The sequence below is a fragment of the Myotis daubentonii genome, chromosome 16 (assembly GCF_963259705.1).
Source record: "Myotis daubentonii chromosome 16, mMyoDau2.1, whole genome shotgun sequence".
Lineage (NCBI taxonomy): Eukaryota > Metazoa > Chordata > Mammalia > Chiroptera > Vespertilionidae > Myotis > Myotis daubentonii.
In genome coordinates, this window is record NC_081855.1 from 44,521,879 (window position 1) to 44,540,621 (window position 18,743).

Genomic DNA, 18,743 nt, shown 5'->3' on the forward strand with positions numbered 1-18,743 from the left:
TTTTTTAGTTTTATTCATTTCAAACGGGCCGGATCCAGCCTGCGGGCCGTAGTTTGCCCACGGCTGCACTAGACTCTGTGTTATTTGAATCTCCCAGTATCTTGCTTTCCATACATGATAAAATTTTGCCAGGTAATTAGAAGCCCAAATCAAGTGTCTTATAATAGGCAATGTTTTCACATCAGATGAAAAGAAAATTTGGGGGAATTGTTGCCTTTTAGTAGCTCTTACTGGCTCTAGGGTCAGTTACTAATATTTCAAGAATTTTGTGAGCCAGTTGTTAAACATAGTCATTATTAAAAATTAAGTTATATAAACTTATAATTATATTAAAAACAAATGTAACAAATGCAAACTCACCACTTCTGAATTATTTACTACATTTTAATAGTATCTTTGCTTGTGAGGTTATTTACATCTATTGTATCTGTACTAGAGGCCCGGTGCATGAAAACTCACGCACTGGAGGGGGCGTCCCTCAGGCCGGCCTGCCCCCTTTCACAGTCCGGGAGCCCTCAAGGGCGGGAGGCAACCCAGCGATCAGGAGAAGCAACACCCCATCACACCTCTGCTGCTGCCACTGCTGGCAGCGCAAACCTCGGACGGCCCTGGTTACCTGAGCCTCAGCCTGCCCTGGGTGGCTGGGCAGCGGCCATCCAAGGCTTGCCTGCACCTTGGGCCAGCCCTGAGTGGCTGGGAGGCTGGGGGACTGGGGGACTTCAGAGGCAGGCGCGTGGAGTGGCCAGACCCGCCTGGGGGCAGGCCTGGCCGTGCTACGTGACTGCCGCCCTGGTGGGGCTGAGGGGACTGGGTGCTGCCATCTTGTGGCTATAGATACTGCCATCTTTGAGGGTGTGGCAGTCAATTAGCATATTCCCTCCTTTTTGGCTGTGGATGCTGCCATCTTGTTAGGGAGTGATGGCCAATTAGCATATTCCTTCTCTATTAGATAGGATGGTAGAAATACTATATAAGGCTGTGTTATTGTGTGTTTCTTATCAACTCTGCACTTAGTGATGTCACATTGATAGCTTGAAACTGCCCGTGGTGAGAATATTACACCACAGAAATAAGCTACATGTACATAGATATTTACTAAAACACTGTGCTACATACCATAAAAGAAATGCAAATGAAATGCTATCTAGACATAGAGAGTGAAGAATTATATTGAATGGGAAACACATTCAAACTTCCAAATAATGTCTCTTCATTGTTGGATTTTGGCAACCTCCATATGTAATAAAGACATGTGTCTACACAGGTGAATAGAGCATTATCTTGCCATTATCTCTCAAGTCACACCACCTAGACCAGTGGTTCAACCTTATGGCCCTTTAAATACAGTTCCTCATGTTGTGACCCAACCATAAAATTATTTTTGTTGCTACTTCATAACTGTAATGTTGCTACTGTTATGAATTGTAATGTAAATATCTGATATGCAGGATGGTCTTAGGCGACCCCTGTGAAAGGGTCGTTTGACCTCCAAAGGGGTCTCGACCCACAGGTTGAGAACCACTGACCTAGACAGTCATAGAATACACCTACTTGTAAGGCCTCTTGCAGTGGTGAAAAGATGGACTAAAATGTCAGAATAACATGAGTTTTTTTCTTTCTTAAGAGCTTATGAAATTGTCCAAAGACTTTGAATCTCAGCTGAGTCTGTCTAGCGGACCTCCTCTTAGCAGACCAGTGTTCTCCAAGAAAGGCCTGGAACACAAGGAAGATCTCCAGCAACGTTTATTTTCAGGTAGCAACTGTGGTTTGCCTACTTGACACCAGTCAGTTTGTATGCTAGGATAAGGGGGGTTAAATGGTTATGCTTGTGTTTTAAAATCCTGAAAATATACTCTCTAAACCTATGTGTACAAGATGATGATGCTACCAGTATATTGGTGATAAGTAATTTAGAAATGAATCTTCACTGACCCCACTGGCTGAGGCATTCCCACATATAGAATCCAGGATTATTATTGCCCTTAAAGACTATTTGGTCTTGAAGATCTCAAATTACACTGATCATCAGTATTTCTGGTTACTTTTAAAAGTACAGATATCTGGTTCCTCACTTCAGACTCAATAACTTAGACTATCTGGGATATTATATCATAATGTGCATTTTTATCAAGGTTACTCACATGATTTTGATATTCATTTATCCAGACTGGAAATCTTTTTATCTAGTTGAACTAGAGGCAGACACTGTACCAACAGAAAAAAAAAATTGCCCACCTCTGCCATATTTTCCAGAGTGGTAGCTGCTATGAATATAAAAAAGAATAAAGATTTATATCAAGATGTAACACAAGCCCTAGCCAGTTTTGCTTAGTGGATAGAGCATCAGCCTTTGGACTGAAAGGTCCCAGGTTCAATTCCCAGTAGGAACATGTGAGGTTTTCCTATTCATTTGCATATCAAATTTATATTTTAAAAATTGTCCACAATAAATTGTATTATATACAAGAGTAAACATAAACATTGATAACTATTTTTAAAACTCAATGAGCTCCATTTTAGTAGAGCTTATTACCATGGAATAAATTATAACTAAAACAAAATAGCAGATTGTATGTTCATAAGAGCAACAATCTATTTTTCTTATATAAAAATCAAATTTTTGCCCTAGCCAGTTTGGCTCAGTGGATAGAGCATTGGCCTGCAGACTGAAGGGTCCCAGATTTGATTCCGGTCAAGGGCATATGCTCAGGCTGTGGGCTTGATCCCTAGTAGGGGGTGGTGTGCAGGAGGCAGCCGATCAATGATTCTCTCTCATCATTGATGTTTCTATCTCTCTCTTCCTTCCTCTCTGAAATCAATAAAAATATATTTTTAAAAAGTCAAATTTTCAGGAATTGTACCAAAAATCTAAAGAATAGTTTTTAATCCTCACCCAAGGAGTGAGGATATTTTTCCATTGATTTTTAGAAAGAATGAAAGGGAGGGGGAAAGGGGGAAAGAGAGTGAGAGGGAGAGAGAAAAACATCAAGGTGAGAGAAACACATTGATTGGTTACCTCCTGCTCTCATCCCAACTGGGGTCAGGGATTGAACCTGCAGCTGAGGTACATGCTATTGACTGGAATCAAACCCATGACCCTTCAGTCCCCAGGCCAATATTCCAACCACTGAGCCAAACTGGCTAGGGTGAAAGGGACACTTCTTGCCTTACATCATTTCCTTAGGAAGCATGTCCTGTTATATAAAGTAAGACCTAGTCAATGATGAGATAATACACATGTGCTATGAAATTCTTTAGTGCTTTTCTCCATTTATCAGGAGGGATAGTCTGTGTGACTTGCAGGGCAGTGCAGTAGAGTGGAAACCACAATAGTGTCTGAGGCTTGGGTTTGGATGCTGGCTCTGCCATTTCCTATGGGTGTGGCCATGGGCAACTCACTTGACCTGTCTGAGTTCCAGTTTTCTCATAAAAAGGAGAATAAATGAGTATTTCTCCCTTGTACAATTGAGAGACCCAGAGATGTCTGTAATCTCCCTAGTACAAGAAACAAATGATGTGTTTTATTTTATACTTCTTTTTGTTTCTAAAGTTCTATTTTAAACATATCCTTATATTATTCTATTTCATCCATTCTAAGAAGTATGTTTCCCCCATCCTTTAACATCTCCTAAATCTGGATGTTTCATAATGGATGCCGTCTCCCACTGGCTATCATCCAGGTTGCAGACATAATCAAGTCTTGTGAATACCTGGTACAAATGAGAAAGCATCAGCAACAATGGACAATAAACAATTACCAATGAACTTTGGCTAATTTAACTTAAAATTACTACTACAAATCTGACACCAGCACAACAGGATAAAACAGTCTCTCCACTCCCTCTCCCCTCCGCCCATCTTTGGAACAAATGATCATTGAAAGAAGTTTAAAACCCTACATTATTCTCATGTCACATCATCATTCCTTGCTCCCTCGTGACAAAGGGAGACTTCATGATGGATGTAATCTCACCCTGATCTGTGAGTGATACCAGAGTTTACCTTCAGGAGCATTAGCTCAGGACCTAACTTCAGGGTCTCTCAGGTCAGGACCACAGGGAATTCTCTGTGAATAAATGGTTTCACATGGCTCCATCTTCTCCGCAAATATTTAATGAGCACCTTCTTCCAGGGAGGGCTCCTCCTACCTCCATCAATGGGAACTGTTCAGGGAAAAATTGAGATTCAACAGAACTAACATTTCCCAAGCAGCTACAATGAACCAGATATTTTATGCTATTTTATTTATTTCTCACCATAAGAAATGTGCTATTTGTTAATGCGGGGTTTTTTTTGGTTTGTTTTACAGATGAGGGAACAGTCTTAGAGAAACTAAGGAATTTCCCAAGGTTATAAACATAATAAGCACATAGATTTAGATGAAGTGTGCCAGGTTTTCAAGACTTCTTTTCCTTTATTATAAAACTAGGGGCCCGGTGCACGAAATTCATGCACTGGGTGTGTGTGTGGGGGGGGGGAGTGTCCCTCAGCCCAGCCTGCCCCCTCTCACATACTGGGAGCCCTCAGGCGTTGACCCCCATCACCCTCCAATCGCAGGATCGGCCCCTTGCCCAGGCCTGACGCCTCCGCCAGAGGTGTCAGGCTTGGACAGGGGACCCCCATCTCCCCCCAATCACTGGCTCTGGCCCCCGCCCAGGCCTGAGGCCTCTGGCCCAGGAATCATGCCTGGGCAGGGGACCCCCATCTCCCTCTGATCGCTTGCTCCACCCCCCGCCCAAGCCTGACGCCTCTGACCCAGGCTTCAGGCCTGGGCAAGGGGACCATCATATCCCTCCAATCCCCGGCTCAGCCCCCCGCCCAGGCCTGATGCCTTGGCCAGAGGAGTTGACCCTCATCACCCTCCGATCACCAATCACCGGTTCGGCCCCTTGACCAGGCCTGAGGCCTCCGGCAGAGGTGTCATGCCTGGGCAGGGGACCCCCAGCTCCCCGCGGTTGCAGGCTCTGCCCAGGCCTAACGCCTCTGGCTGAGGCGTCCGGCTCGGGCAGCGGGGACCCGCAGCTGCAGCGGCCCCGCGATCGTGGCCTCCGCTTTAGGCCCAGGCAAAGGACCCCTAGCTCCCGGGACTGCCAGCTTCAACCGTGTCCAGCTCCCATCGCTGGCTCCACCCCTACTTCCTGCTATCACTGGCCAGGGCGGCAAAGGCGCCTGATTCTCCAATCATGGCTAGGGGGCAGGGCAAAGATGGCCCCAGGGCCGCCTTTGCCCTGCCCCCCAGCTCTTAGCTCCCCCCTGGGTTTCCGATCACTGTCAGTGGCAGGGGGCTTCTTCCTGCTTTCCCTTTCGCCTCCCTGCATTGTGCCTACATATGCAAATTAACCGCCATCTTGTTGGCAGTTAACTGCCAATCTTAGTTGGTAGTTAACTGCCAATCTTAGTTGGCAGTTAACTGCCAATCATAGTTGGCAGTTAATTTGCATATAGCCCTGATTAGCCAATGAAAAGGGTATTGTCGTACGCCAATTACCATTTTTCTCTTTTATTAGTGTAGACTAGACGCCCAGTGCATGAAATTCATGCACGGGAGGGGGGTTCCCTCAGCCCGGCTGGCACCCTCTCCAATCCAAACCCCTCAGGGGATGTCTGACTGCCAGTTTAGGCCCGCAGCTGTCAGATATCTCTCTTGCAATCCTGGACCGCTGGCTCCTAACCGCTTGTCTGCCTGCCTGCCTGCCTGATCGCTCGTAACCACCGCTGCCTGTTGGTCAGAACGCCACCTAACTGCTCCCCTGCTGGCTTGATTGCCCCTAACCGCTTCTGCCTGCTGGCCTATTCACCCCCTAACTGCTCCCCTGCTGGCCTGATCGTCCCCTAACTACCCTCCCCGCCAGCCTGATTGCCCCTAACTGACCTCCCTTGCTGGCCTGATCGCCCCTAACTGCCCTCCCCTGCCGGCCTGATCGCCCCTAACCGCCTCTGCCTCGGCCCCCGCCACTGTGGCTTTGTCTGGAAGGACATCCAGAAGATGTCTGGTCTAATTAACATATTACCCTTTTATTAGTATAGATAACTAGAGGCCCGATGCACAAAATTTGTGCAAGAGTAGGCCTTCCTTCCCTCGGCTGCTGGCACTGGCTTCCCTCTGGCACCAGGACCCGGGCTTCCCTCCTCCAGCCTCCAGCAGGCACACGGGACCCAGGCTTCCCTCCGGCCCCAGCTTTGTCCAGAAGGACGTCTGGAATGATGTCCGGCCTAATTAGTATATTACCCTTTTATTATTATAGATAATATTTATAAAAGAACATATACCAAAAATATTTGATTTATCATATGATTAATTATGATTGAGTATAAGTATAATAATTACTTTTTATCAATTATAATTAATTGTGTGCCGGGGTCCAACCCCAGCAGGTCCAGGGGTCCCCAAAGGTGTGGACGGAGTCGGCGAAGAAGGAAGGGCACGGAGACAGCATTCAGTTGATCAGCAACCTAGCCAGGATCTCTAGCCCGGATCTCCAGAGAGGTTCTGCTTCGGATTTCCAGCGAGGTTCTGTAGCCATGTTCCCTCGCTAGGTTCTCCAGCCAGGTTCTGTCCAGGCTCTCCAGTCAGGTTCAGTGTCCAGGTTCCAGTCAGGTTCTCCTGCCAATCTCTGTAGTCAGGTTCAGTCCAGGATCCCTTGCCATGTTCTCCCGCTAGGCTCTGTCTCTAGGCTCCGAGGCCAGTCCCTCTCCAGGATCCTCCGGCATGCTCTCGCCAGCGAAGTTCTTCTGTCTCTAGAGAACGTTCTGTGTAGGTTCTGTGCCTAGGCTCTGTCTCTCTTGGTCCTGTCTTCCAAGCCCTGTCTTCTTAGTTCTGTGTTCTGAGTTCTGTCTTGTTACAACTGTATTTATACCAGTTGATTCAATCCTATCAATCTCTATTACAAAGGTTAGGGCGTTTCTTATCTCCATTCCAGGGAGAAAAGATTATGTAGTTTAAGCATGATTGTTCGTAGTTAAAGGGATTAATTACCCGCCTGGCACTTAGTTGAGGGGTTTTATTCCCTCCCTAACTTCAGGGGAAAATCCCTACCTGGGGATTCAACCTTTCTCGGAGAGGTGACTTTGGTTAAAACACAGCGCCAAGAAGGTGAGCAAACATATTAAGAAAAGTATGCCATATATGCCAGGTCCCTTGAAACAGCAAGGATGGACCGGCTCCCGGCAATTGTGCAAATAAATATGATATTGACCTTACATTTATAACTCTTTTTATATCTAGTATCATCAGAAGATTTGCAATTTACTCCCGAATCTCTCTTGGAGGAGCTGTACTCAGAGCATGAAGGCCTGGAGGAATTAATAAAGAAGCAAATGCATCCTTTCTCCCGAGGAATTTTGATCCTTTCTAGAAGCTGGGCTGTGGACCTGAACTTGCAAGAGAAACAGGGAGTCATTTGCGATGCTCTGCTGGTAACACAGAACAGCCCCCCCATTCTCTATACCATTCTTGGGGAGCAGGATGCAGATGGGCAGTTGTACTGCACCCGTACCGCCTTTACCTTGAAGCAGAAGCTGGTGAACATGGGGGGCTACACCGGGAAGCTGTGTGTCATGACCAAGGTCCTCCATCTGAGTCCTGAGAGCAATGCAGAGTCCTTTGAAGGTTCAGACTCTCTGATTAAGTACCCTGAGTCCTACTACCTCGCAGACACCAAGCAAATGGAAGCCTTGCTGCAGTCGCTTGTGATTGTCTTGCTCAGCTTCAGGTCTTTCCTGAGTGACCAGCTTGGCTGTGAGATTTTAAATCTGCTCACGGTCCAACAGTATGAGATCGTCTCAAAAAACCTCCGCAAGACCACAGAATTGTTTATCCATGGTTTACCTGGCTCAGGGAAGACAATCGTGGCCATGAAGATCATGGAGAAGATCAAAAATACGATGGGTTGTGAGAAAAATGAAATTCTCTATGTTTGTGAGAACCAGCCTCTGAGGGACTTTATTGGGTAAGCAGTTGGATCTCCCTGACACCAAATGAGGTTCAGTGTGAAATCATTCCATGTCTTCCTCTACTCAAATCACTTTGTTCCTTTTTTAAAAATTCTCATCTGAGAATATTTATCCATTGATTTTTAGAAAGAGTGGAAGAGAAAGGGAAAGACAGAGATAAATATTGATGACCTATTCATTGGTTGGGGGGGGGGGGGGGTCCAGGCTGGAAAGGAGCCTGCAACTGAGGTACATGACCTTGACCAGAATTGAACCTGGGACCCTTCGGTCTGCAGGCTGATGCTCTATCCACTGAGCCAAACTGGCTAGGGTATCACTTTGTTCCTTGACAGTAGGGTGGTAAATTGATCTGTAACAACAGTCCTGTATTTATAGGAGTATACCACAGTAATTTTCCTCCTTTATATATTTGGAGAAAACCTGATTGTGTCTTTTAATTTTTACAGTAAAAAAGATATCTGCAATGCAGTGACCCGGAAAACCTTCATGAACACAAACTTAAACTTTGAAAAGATTCAACACATCGTCATCGATGAAGCTCAGAATTTCCGCACTGAAGATGGGGACTGGTATAAGACAGCAAAAACCATCACTCAGAGAGGAAAGGATGGCCCTGGGATTCTCTGGATCTTCCTGGACTACTTTCAGACCAGTCACACGGACTGCAGTGGCCTCCCCCACCTCCGATACCAGTACCCAAGAGAAGAGCTCATCAGAGTGGTCCGCAATGCAGACCCAATAGCCAACTACCTACAAGAAATAATGCACGAAGTCAGAGAAAATCCACCACCTAACATCCCCTTCAAGTACCTGAATATATTCAGTGAAGCTGAATGGTCTCAAGGTGTTCCAGGCAACTTAGAGATGAGTGAGCACAAGGATATGGAGCAGATGGTGGATTATATAGCAGGAAAATGCCTTTCACTTTTAAAGGCTGGATATTCCTGCAAGGATATTGCTGTGATTTGCAGCATAGCAAGTGATATACACAAATATAAATCTAATCTTCAAAGAGCAATAAGGAAGAGAAAAAGGTCTCGGCCCAGTGAGGAATCTCAGTCCAGTGAGGAATCTGATCTGTTAGTAGTAGAAAATGCATCAGCTATCATGGGCAATCACATTGTTTTGGACAGTGTCCGTCGATTTTCAGGCCTGGAAAGAAACATCGTGTTTGGGATCAATCTAACAACAGCTGAGCCAGCTGTTTTCCACAATCTTGTCCTCTGTCTGGCTTCCAGGGCAAGGAAACAGCTGTATATTTTGACTCCCTTTGAAGGAATGGCTAACTTTGCATCATTTTAATGATGGTCTTAATTTTTCCTATCCATGAGCACAGTATGTGCTTGTGAAGAGCGGCTACAGTGTTTGGACAGGTTCAAGCTTTGGACTAATGAGAGGGCACAGTCCTCTCATGGTAAAGCCACGTCCAAGTCCCAGCTTGGAGGGTAGAGCCCTCCCAGCACAAATAATAGCCAACAGCTATGGTTGTGAGCTTGAACCTATGGTCCAAACACGTGGCCCCATGAGCCTAAGTGATGTGGGCTTCAGGTGCATGTAATTGAGTAGGATCGAAACCGACGAGAATGTTGTAAACATCTTGACCACACCCTTACTTTGCCTCGTGGAATCTGGCTATGAAATAAAGACAGGGCTTGTAGTCCATGGCGCTGTCACTAGCTCTCCACCAGAGAGGCTCTCCATCAGAGAGGACAGTGTCCCACCCAGACCCAGCTTTCTTCTCTTGTCTGTCTTTTCTCAATCCTTCACCACCCCCTCTCAGGGTCACCGAATCTGACTGAGCTGGCGCGGCACATTAGGTGCCCAATGTGGGGCTGAGTATGCCATGGCCATGCTGCTTCGCCACATATGCATCTACTTATTTGTATCTCCCTCAATTTCTTTCTTCAGTATCTTATAATTTTCTGATTAGAGGTCTTTTACCTCCTTGGTTAAATTTATTCCTAGGTACCTTATTTTTGTTGTTGTTGCAATAGTAAATGGGATTTTTTCCTTAATTTCTCTTTCTTATAGTTCATTATTGGTTTATAAAAAAGCCACAAATTTATGAATATTAATTCTGTATACCACTACTTTGCCAAATTCATTTATTAGATACAGTAGGGTTTTTTTGGTAGAGTCTTTAGGGTTTTCTATATACAATATCATTGTCTGCAAATACTGACAGTTTTACTTCCTCCTTTCCAGTTTGGATGCCTTGCCTGAGTTAACCCAGCGGAGATCACTCAGGCTGTCCCAGGGCAGACAACCAATCCAACTTATAGAATGTTTGGCTATATAAATGGTTATTGTTTTCTATCTTTAAATTTTGGGTGGATATGTTAAGCAGAAAACACTGATACAATAACTTCTCAAAGAGATATCTGCACACCATGTCTATTGCAGCATTATTCACAACAGCCAAGATATAGAAACAACCTAAGTGTCTATCAAGGGTTGAATGGATAAAGATGTGGGATACAGACACATGTAAATATTTCTCTCTTTTTCATGTCCAGCACGGCTAGAGAGCGGTCTGGTTCCTGAGTAGGGGCGGCTGGGGATTGAGAAAATGAAAAAAAGAGACAGGCACAGAGATAGAAGGAAAAAGCTGGGGCTGGGGGTGGGACAGCTGTTCTCTGATGGAGAGACAGACCCAGAGCCAATACAGCGTGTTTACTTTATAGTCTGATTAAAACTAGGGAGATTAACATGTATACAAAGGTTCTTGTTTTGGCAACACTTGCTGACCTCCCACAGCCAAGTAGCTTCTTAGGAAGGAATTAGGGAGGGCTACAAGGTCAGGCTTAATTATGCTAAAAGAGCTCTGCCCTCCAGGCCAAGGCTTGACCCTAGAGCCGCTTCCTACATACACAATGAAATATTATTCAGCCATGAGAAAGAAGGAAATCCTGCCATTTGTGACAACATGGATGAATTTTTGAGGGCATCATGCTAAGTGAGATAAGTCAGACGAGAAAGTGTACAAATACTGTGTAATGTCACTTATATGTGGAATCTAAAAAAACTGAAATGGAGAGAAGAAAAGTGAGTACGGCAGCTGGGGACCAAGGAGTTGGGGAGATGTTGTTTAAGGTTATAAACCGGCATCTAGTAGATAAAAAAGTTCTGGAGATCTAGAAGACAGCATAGTGTATATCATCAATAATTCTGTATTAAAAACATCAAGGTTTCTAAAAGACTAGGTCTTAATTGTTCTTACCACAAAAAAAGAAATGATAATTATGTGACTTAATAGAGGTGTTAGCTAACACTATGATGGTAATCACACTACAATGTATAAATGTGTCCAATCAATATGTTGTTTACCTTAAACTTATACGGTGTAATGGTAATTAATCTCAATAAAAATAAATGTTAGCTATTGCTTTTGTTACTATTGGATATAGCAAGTTGCATTAGCTCTACACATGGTACTGTAAAACAAAACAACCTTAAGGAGAAGGTTTAAAATATACAAACCTAGCCCTGGCCTGGTGGCTCCATTGGTTAGTATCATCCTGATATGCCAAAATTTCAGGTTCTATCCCTGGTCAGGGCACAGACACAAATCAACCAACGAATGCATAAATAAGTGGAACAACTTCTCTTTCTCTCTCTCTCTCTCTCTCTCGCTCCCTCCCTCCCTCCCTCCCTCTCTCTTTTTCTCTCCCTCTCTCACTCAAAATCAAAAAACAAATTTTTTTAAAAATAAAATATATAAACCTCATTATACATCCTTGAAAGACTAGAGGAGCAAATTTTGAGATCAGATTCAATCCCCACTAACAGGAAAATGGGGAAGAAAAATCTTTGTTCATTGTTACTAAAGTTACACAATAACTAATAATAGCCAGATTTGTTGAGCAACTACTATCTGCCAGGAACTCTTCCGGGAGATTTACTTCTTTTTTTCTTTAAATTTTATTGATTTTTTACAGAGAGGAAGGGAGAGGGACAGAGAGTCAGAAACATCGATGTGAGAGAAACATCGATCAGCTGGCTCCTGCACACCCCCCACTGGGGATGTGCCCACAACCACGGTACATGCCCTTGACCGGAATCGAACCTGGGACCTTTCAGTCCGAAGGCCGACGCTCTATCCACTGAGCCAAACCAGTTAGGGCGGGAGCTTTACTTCTACATACTCCCTCAATCCTTTTCACAGCTCTATAATGTAGGTACTATTACCTCCGTTTTACAGATGAGGAAGCCAACTCAAGTCACAAAGAGATGGCATGGAAAAGTCCAAGGTTGTAGAGCTGTTAAGTGACAGAGACAGCAGATCCACTGTCTTCTCCGCTATGTACTATCTTCCTCTCCAAGTGACACTTTTCACTCTAGGCCTGGAAAATTCACCAGTTTCAGGGAAGACCAGAGATTACAGAAGAGCCCATTGCCAAAGACAAAACTGGCCTGTAGTAGACATGGGACACAGGTTTTGGAAAACATCAGCTGTAGCTCCAGTTCAAAAATCTGCTGATGGAAGAAAAAGACAGAACGGACATCACCCAGAACAACAGGAAAGCTGGCTGAGGGGAAATTCTTCAACTAGAAGGAAAGAGAACAGCATACCGCGACTCAGAGGAGGCACAGTGTGGAAAATACAAAGGTGTGGAGGTGCGCGCGGAGCGGGCTGATGGCTGAGGGCGCGGTTGTCAGTTTCAATCGGGAGGGAGGCTCAGGCCCTGAGCTCCAGTTCTGGGCGAGTCTCTAGGGACCCAGACTCAAACGGGAGAAGCGGGACTGTCTGGCTTTGGTCGGAAGGCGAGGGCAGCTTTCTCTCCGAGGTTTGCAGCGGTTGCTGGGACTCTGAGAGGCAGAGCCTCTGGGGACGGGACTGAGAGCAGCCATAACTGCTCGCTCTGCCCGCCCTGTTGATCCCGTGTGCCCCACCCCGCCCAAGCCCTGCACAGAGCCATTTGCCGGATAGCCTCAGGCAAACGCTAGATTAGCACCTCCCCAGAGGACAGAAGTTTTCCCACTGCAGACACAGCTGACTCTCACAGCCAGTTGGCCTGGAGGTCAAATCCCCCCAGTATTAACTATAACAATCAAGGCTTAACTACAACAAGACTGTGCACAAAGACCACTAGGGGGTGCACCAAGAAAGCATAAAAAATGCGGAGACAAAGAAACAGGACAAAATTGTCAATGGAAGATATAGAGTTCAGAACCACACTTTTAAGGTCTCTCAAGAACTGTCTAGAAGCCACCGATAAACTTAATGAGATCTACAAGAAATCTAATGGGACCCTCGATGTTATGATAAAGAACCAACTAGAAATTAAGCATACATTGACTGAAATAAAGAATACTATACAGACTCCCAACAGCAGACCAGAGGAGCGCAAGAATCAAGTCAAAGATTTGAAATGCGAAGAAGCAAAACACACCCAACCGGAAAAGCAAAATGAAAAAAGAATCCGAAAATACAAAGATAGTGTAAGGAGCCTCTGGGACAGCTTCAAGCATACCAACACCAGAATTATAGGGGTGCCAGAAGATGAGAGAGAGCAAGATATTGAAAACCTATTTGAAGAAATAATGACAGAAAACTTCCCCTACCTGGTGAAAGAAATAGACTTACGGGTCCAGGAAGCGCAGAGAACCTCAAACAAAAGGAATCCAAAGAGGACCACACCAAGACACATCATAATTAAAATGCCAAGAGCAAAAGACAAAGAGAGAATCTTAAAAGCAGCAAGAGAAAGACAGTCAGTTTCCTACAAGGGAGTATCCATACTACTGTCAGCTGATTTCTCAACAGAAACTTTGCAGGCCAGAAGGGAGTGGCAAGAAATATTCCAAGTGATGAATGCCAAGAACCTACAACCAAGATTACTTTATCCAGCAAAGCTATCATTCAGAATTGAAGGTCAGATAAAGAGCTTCACAGATAAGGAAAAGCTAAAGGAGTTCATTACCACCAAACCAGGATTATATGAAATGCTGAAAGGTATCCTTTAAGAAGAGGAAGAGGAAGAAAAAGGTAAAGATACAAATTATGAACAACAAATATGCATCTATCAACAAGTGAATCTAAGAGTCAAGTGAATAAATAATCTGATAAACAGAATGAACTGTTGATTATAATAGAATCAGGGACATAGAAAGGGAATGGACTGACTATTCTTGGGGGGGAAAGGGGCGTGGGAGATGCGGGAAGAGACTGGACAAAAATCGTGCACCTATGGATGAGGACAGTGAGTGGGGAGTGAGGGAGGAGGGTGGGGTGGGAACTGGAAGGAGGGGAGTTATGGGGGGGAAAAAGAGGAACAAATGTAATAATCTGAACAATAAAGATTTAATAAAAAAATAAAAAATAAAAACAAAACAAAACAAGAAAAAGCCCCCCAAAAAAGCAACAAAAAAACAAAAACAAAAATCTGCTGATGGGATCTTCAGCTGGCAAAAGAAGAGGAGGCACTACCCGGATATGTAAGAAGTTCCAGAGCAGGAGACAGGAGTAGCAGCATCAATCAGCATGTCACATGGCTAGAAAATTATCTTGGAATATTGCTAGGTAAGACAGGGAGAAGAGTGCTCATCAAAAGGAAGCAGAGCCCTACCTGGTTTAGCTCAGTGGATAGAGCCTCAGCCTGCGGACTGAAGGGTCCCGGGTTTGATTTCGGTCAAGGGCTCAATCCCCAGTAGGAGGCGTGCAGGAGGCAGCTGATTAGTGGTTCTCTCTCATCACTGATGTTTCTATTTCTCTTTCCCTCTCCTTTCCTCTCTGAAATCAGTAAAAATATATTTTAACAAACAAACAAAAAAAAGAGGTAGAGGTTTTATGACCAGAAAGTGAGGTGTGGGCTTTGATTCATCACAGAAGTAGCAGGAAATGGGGGAAAGTGGGTATGGAAAGTAAGGTTTTAGAACGCATTGGGAGGAAGTATGTGTTGAGGAATATCCCGAGGACTGGAGTTGCCATCACTGCAGGAGGCAACCGATCAATGTGTCTATGTCACATTGATGTCTCTCTCTCTGCCCATCTCCCCCACTGCCCTTCCATTCTCTAAAAATCAATGGAAAAAATATCCTCAGGTGAGGATTAACAAACAAATAAATATATATAAAAATTGGTCCATAATAGAGGTTCCCTGATATCAAAGGCACCAACTAGGAATATTAAGAATTGGGATTTATAGCCCTGGCCGATTTGGCTCAGTGGATAGAGCATCAGCCTGCAGACTGATGATTCTCATCATTGATGTTTCTAGCTCTCTCCCCTCTTCCTTCCTCTCTGAAATCAATAAAAATATATCAAAAACGCACCCCACAAAGTGTTAAAAAAAATAACTGCGACTTACAAGGAGTCACCACTATGAGAAACAGGAAAAAGTCATTTGAAAATAGAATCATTTGCTTATGGTGTCAGACTATAAGACAATTTTTTGAATCTATTACTGATCTATTTTTCTCTCACAATGGATTGGGAAATATTCCACATATAAAGTGTTCTAGGCATGCTCTCCCTCCCAGGAGCAATCCCCCACCCTTTTCTCCCTCTCAAGCATGCATCTCCTAAACTCTAAGGGTCCCCATGAGACTTGCAACCAGGAGAGCAATGGGCAGCAGCAGCTAGTCCCAGGTGAATGCCCTGAACCCAAGGCCCTCTTTCCTGACTTCTCAGTGAGTCATAGCAGCCCCACCTACGCTCTCTCCTCTTGCTTCACTGTCTCCATTTTGAAGATTGGGTGTTTGGATATTTGGGCATTTCTCCCAGAAAGGAAATGGTGCGAGGTGTAATTTCCTCCAAACCTAGGGGTGCAAAGTGTTACAATTAACCTTTGATAGGAGATTTTCCCCAGTCTAGTTAAAGCCCCCCGGGCCAAGTACCACGGACAACTATAACAGGTTGGTTGGGAGTTGGTTGAAGTTGGAGACATGTAGACTCTCCTTTTCTCTTTTCTAGTTTTCTGCTGCAGCATTTATCCCGGGTAAAACTAAGTGTCTGACGTGGGCTACGATGAGAAGCAGCCCTGTCAGTGTCAATTATCATGTGCACCGTGCCCTGTAGAGAGCATTTTGTAGTGGTTATGCTTGTATGCTTATAAATTATTTGGTTAATCTCTCCCCCCCCCCCCCCCACTTTCCCTCTGAGATCCGTCAAACTCATTAACTCTTGACCGCTGTTGAATCCAAGCACCAATCAGCCAAAGCCAATTAGCCAAATCTAGCATAGTATTAAACCCTCCGATGTCAGCACATTCAATCTCAGCTGAGAGTCTACGATTTTAAGCAGATCAAGCCTTTTATTTCATCCTCCTTCATTGAACACTTTTAGTATATTTTTCCAAAGCTGCTCCCCAGGCTCTGCCAATACACATTGATGAGGTGCTGCAATTGTTTTGACTACAGGCTACCTCCTTGGGGAACAGGTCTTCGCCTCTGGGCCATGTAGGGATCTACCTCTTACTATGGGGTGGGTTTCAGTCTGGAGGAGCGTCAGCGTCAGGTTGTGAGGCTGCTGGCCCAAGTGCAACCATTCACCTGTCAAAATGCTTCTTTGCCCAGGAAGGCAGCTTCCCTTGGGCACGGTGTACCTGTCCCTCTAAAGGTACTTGGGGTCCAGAGTTCTCGCACCTACCCAAGCGTCCTTATGTCATGCCTCGGGTCTCACTCCTTCCACACCCATGCCCTTCCCTTTAGTGCAAGAGACCTGGTGTGGTTGTCGGTTTCGCACTGATCTCAGCAACCCCACCAATCAGGCCTTTGGCATGGTGCTCCGCCATGTCTGTCCGGAAACTGCAGGGGATGACGGACTCCTCCCACACTGCCAAGGCCTTTGGGTTTTCCGTGGATCTTCTCAGCTGAATAGTTTTGTCCACAATCTCAATTTTTTTTTTTTACTGTTGATTCTTTCCAGAGCCATCAGAAAGAGAGTTTACTCCACAGAAACTAAATGCCTCAGGCTAGAAGGGGTCAAGGGGGGGGGGGTGGAAAGGGGAACATAAGTAATACTTTCAACAGTAACATTTTTTTTTTCGAAAAAGGAAAATGCCAGTCACGTGATTTCCCAGTGCCTTGTCCTCCACCTTCACTTCATCCTATGCTACTCCTGATAATAATGATGCCGCCGTGTGTGTGTGTGTATGTGTGTGTGCGTGTGTGTGTGTGTAAAACTGTTATCAGGTAGCCTGCAACTATCCCCACCAAAGCCATGGTGGTTTTTGCTGCTGGGGAAAGGGGAGAGAAATTAGAGAGGAAAGAGAAAACAATGAATTCAAATTTCTATAAGCTATTTTATTTCTTTTATTTTTAAAAAAGGTTGAAGCAAATATGAAAAAATATTAGCACTTATAAATTCTATATAGCAAAGGTGTATTATACATAATTTTTAAAACTTTTTGTATTGTTTAAATTTTACCCCTCCTCACTCACTATACATCATTATTCATTTTGATCATGAAGGGCTTATCTCAGGGTATTGATGAATAGAAAACTAAGAAAGTAATTCATAAAACCATTACATCAACAAGTACAAACACACACATGACAAAATCACATCAGTACATACCCAACATAATTACACTGTTCCAAATCCAAAAGTCATAAAAAGCAAAAGCTGCCTTTTTCTCATCTGTGTTCCCTCACATTCATTTGCCGTTCCCTAGAGCCAAACACTATTAGCAGTTTTTAGTACACTTCCAAAAATATTTAATGTATTTACAAAGACATCTCTATATCAGTTCTATAAGTCAAAGATAAACATTTTTAAAACATGGCTTTGTTCACCCTACAATATAAAGATGGTCCCACATCAATACTTCATAGTATTACAGTGTGTTGATATGCCATAAGTTAATCAATTCAATCTATTGAAGGGGACAGTTACTGTTTTGCAGTCTTTTGCTATTAAAAATAAAGTGAAGTTCAATGAACTGTACAGAAGTCATTGCACACTTTTGAACATATTATGTAGAAGAATGGCTAGCTAAAGGGAAATGTGCATTTAAAATGTTGGTAGATTGTTCTTGATAGAAGTTGTACTACTTATAGCAATGTATAAAAGTGCTTTCCCCCTGCCAAACAGTAAAATCATTAAGTTGGAATGTACTGATTTTGTCAATCTAATAAGTGGAAAGGAGTGATATATTGTTGTAGTTTTTAGTTGCTACACCTACATTATGACTAAAGTTTCCATATTTGTAGAAACTCTTTTAAATTCCTTTTCTGGGTTCTTCTGCTTGCTCACATCCATTGCCCATTTTTCTTTTGGGATCTTAGAATTTTTCTCTTTGATTTTTAGAAACTTGTTTTAAAATAAGGAGTAAACTATTTGTCTATAACTTTTGTTGCACATATTTTTCCAGTGTATTGTCTATTTCATGGTGTTTTTACGACAAAGATAATTTTGTTTAAGATAGTCAATATTTTCTTTCATGGTTTCTGATTGGAGACTATATTTAGGCCTTCCCTATGCTGAGATTATAAAAAATGAATGCCCTATTTTTGCTTCATGTACTTCCTCTACTCCATCTTTTTACATTTAAGTATTGAATCCACCTGGAATTTATTTTGGTGTCAAGTGTGATGTATAGCCCAAGCTAATTTTTTGCTGATAGGTACCCAAGTCATTCAAAATCACTTATGAAGTAATCCATCTTTGCCCAACAAATTTGAAAGCCACCTTTAACATATACTACATTCCCACATATATTTGAATTTATTTTTGGACATTCTAATCTGCTCCATTCCTGCCACGTAACAAAACCACATTGTGGTAATTATTGTGGCTTTATGTTCTACCATCTGGTAATGCTAATGCTCTCAGGTTTCTCCCCTTT

General features: G+C 43.7%; 1 protein-coding gene across 2 annotated transcripts in view; it reads left to right on the forward strand.

The window, feature by feature from the left end:
• The window catches only part of SLFN11 (schlafen family member 11), a 26,917-nt gene extending 15,562 nt beyond the window's left edge, over positions 1–11,355 (forward strand). For both annotated transcript variants that reach the window (XM_059670517.1, XM_059670518.1), the window contains 3 exons: positions 1,625–1,753; positions 7,226–7,949; positions 8,400–11,355. In XM_059670517.1, coding sequence (XP_059526500.1) covers positions 1,625–1,753; positions 7,226–7,949; positions 8,400–9,255 — 1,709 coding nt within the window. In that variant the 3' untranslated portion in view covers positions 9,256–11,355. The remainder of the gene's footprint in view (positions 1–1,624; positions 1,754–7,225; positions 7,950–8,399) is intronic.
• Positions 11,356–18,743: the final 7,388 nt, after the last annotated feature.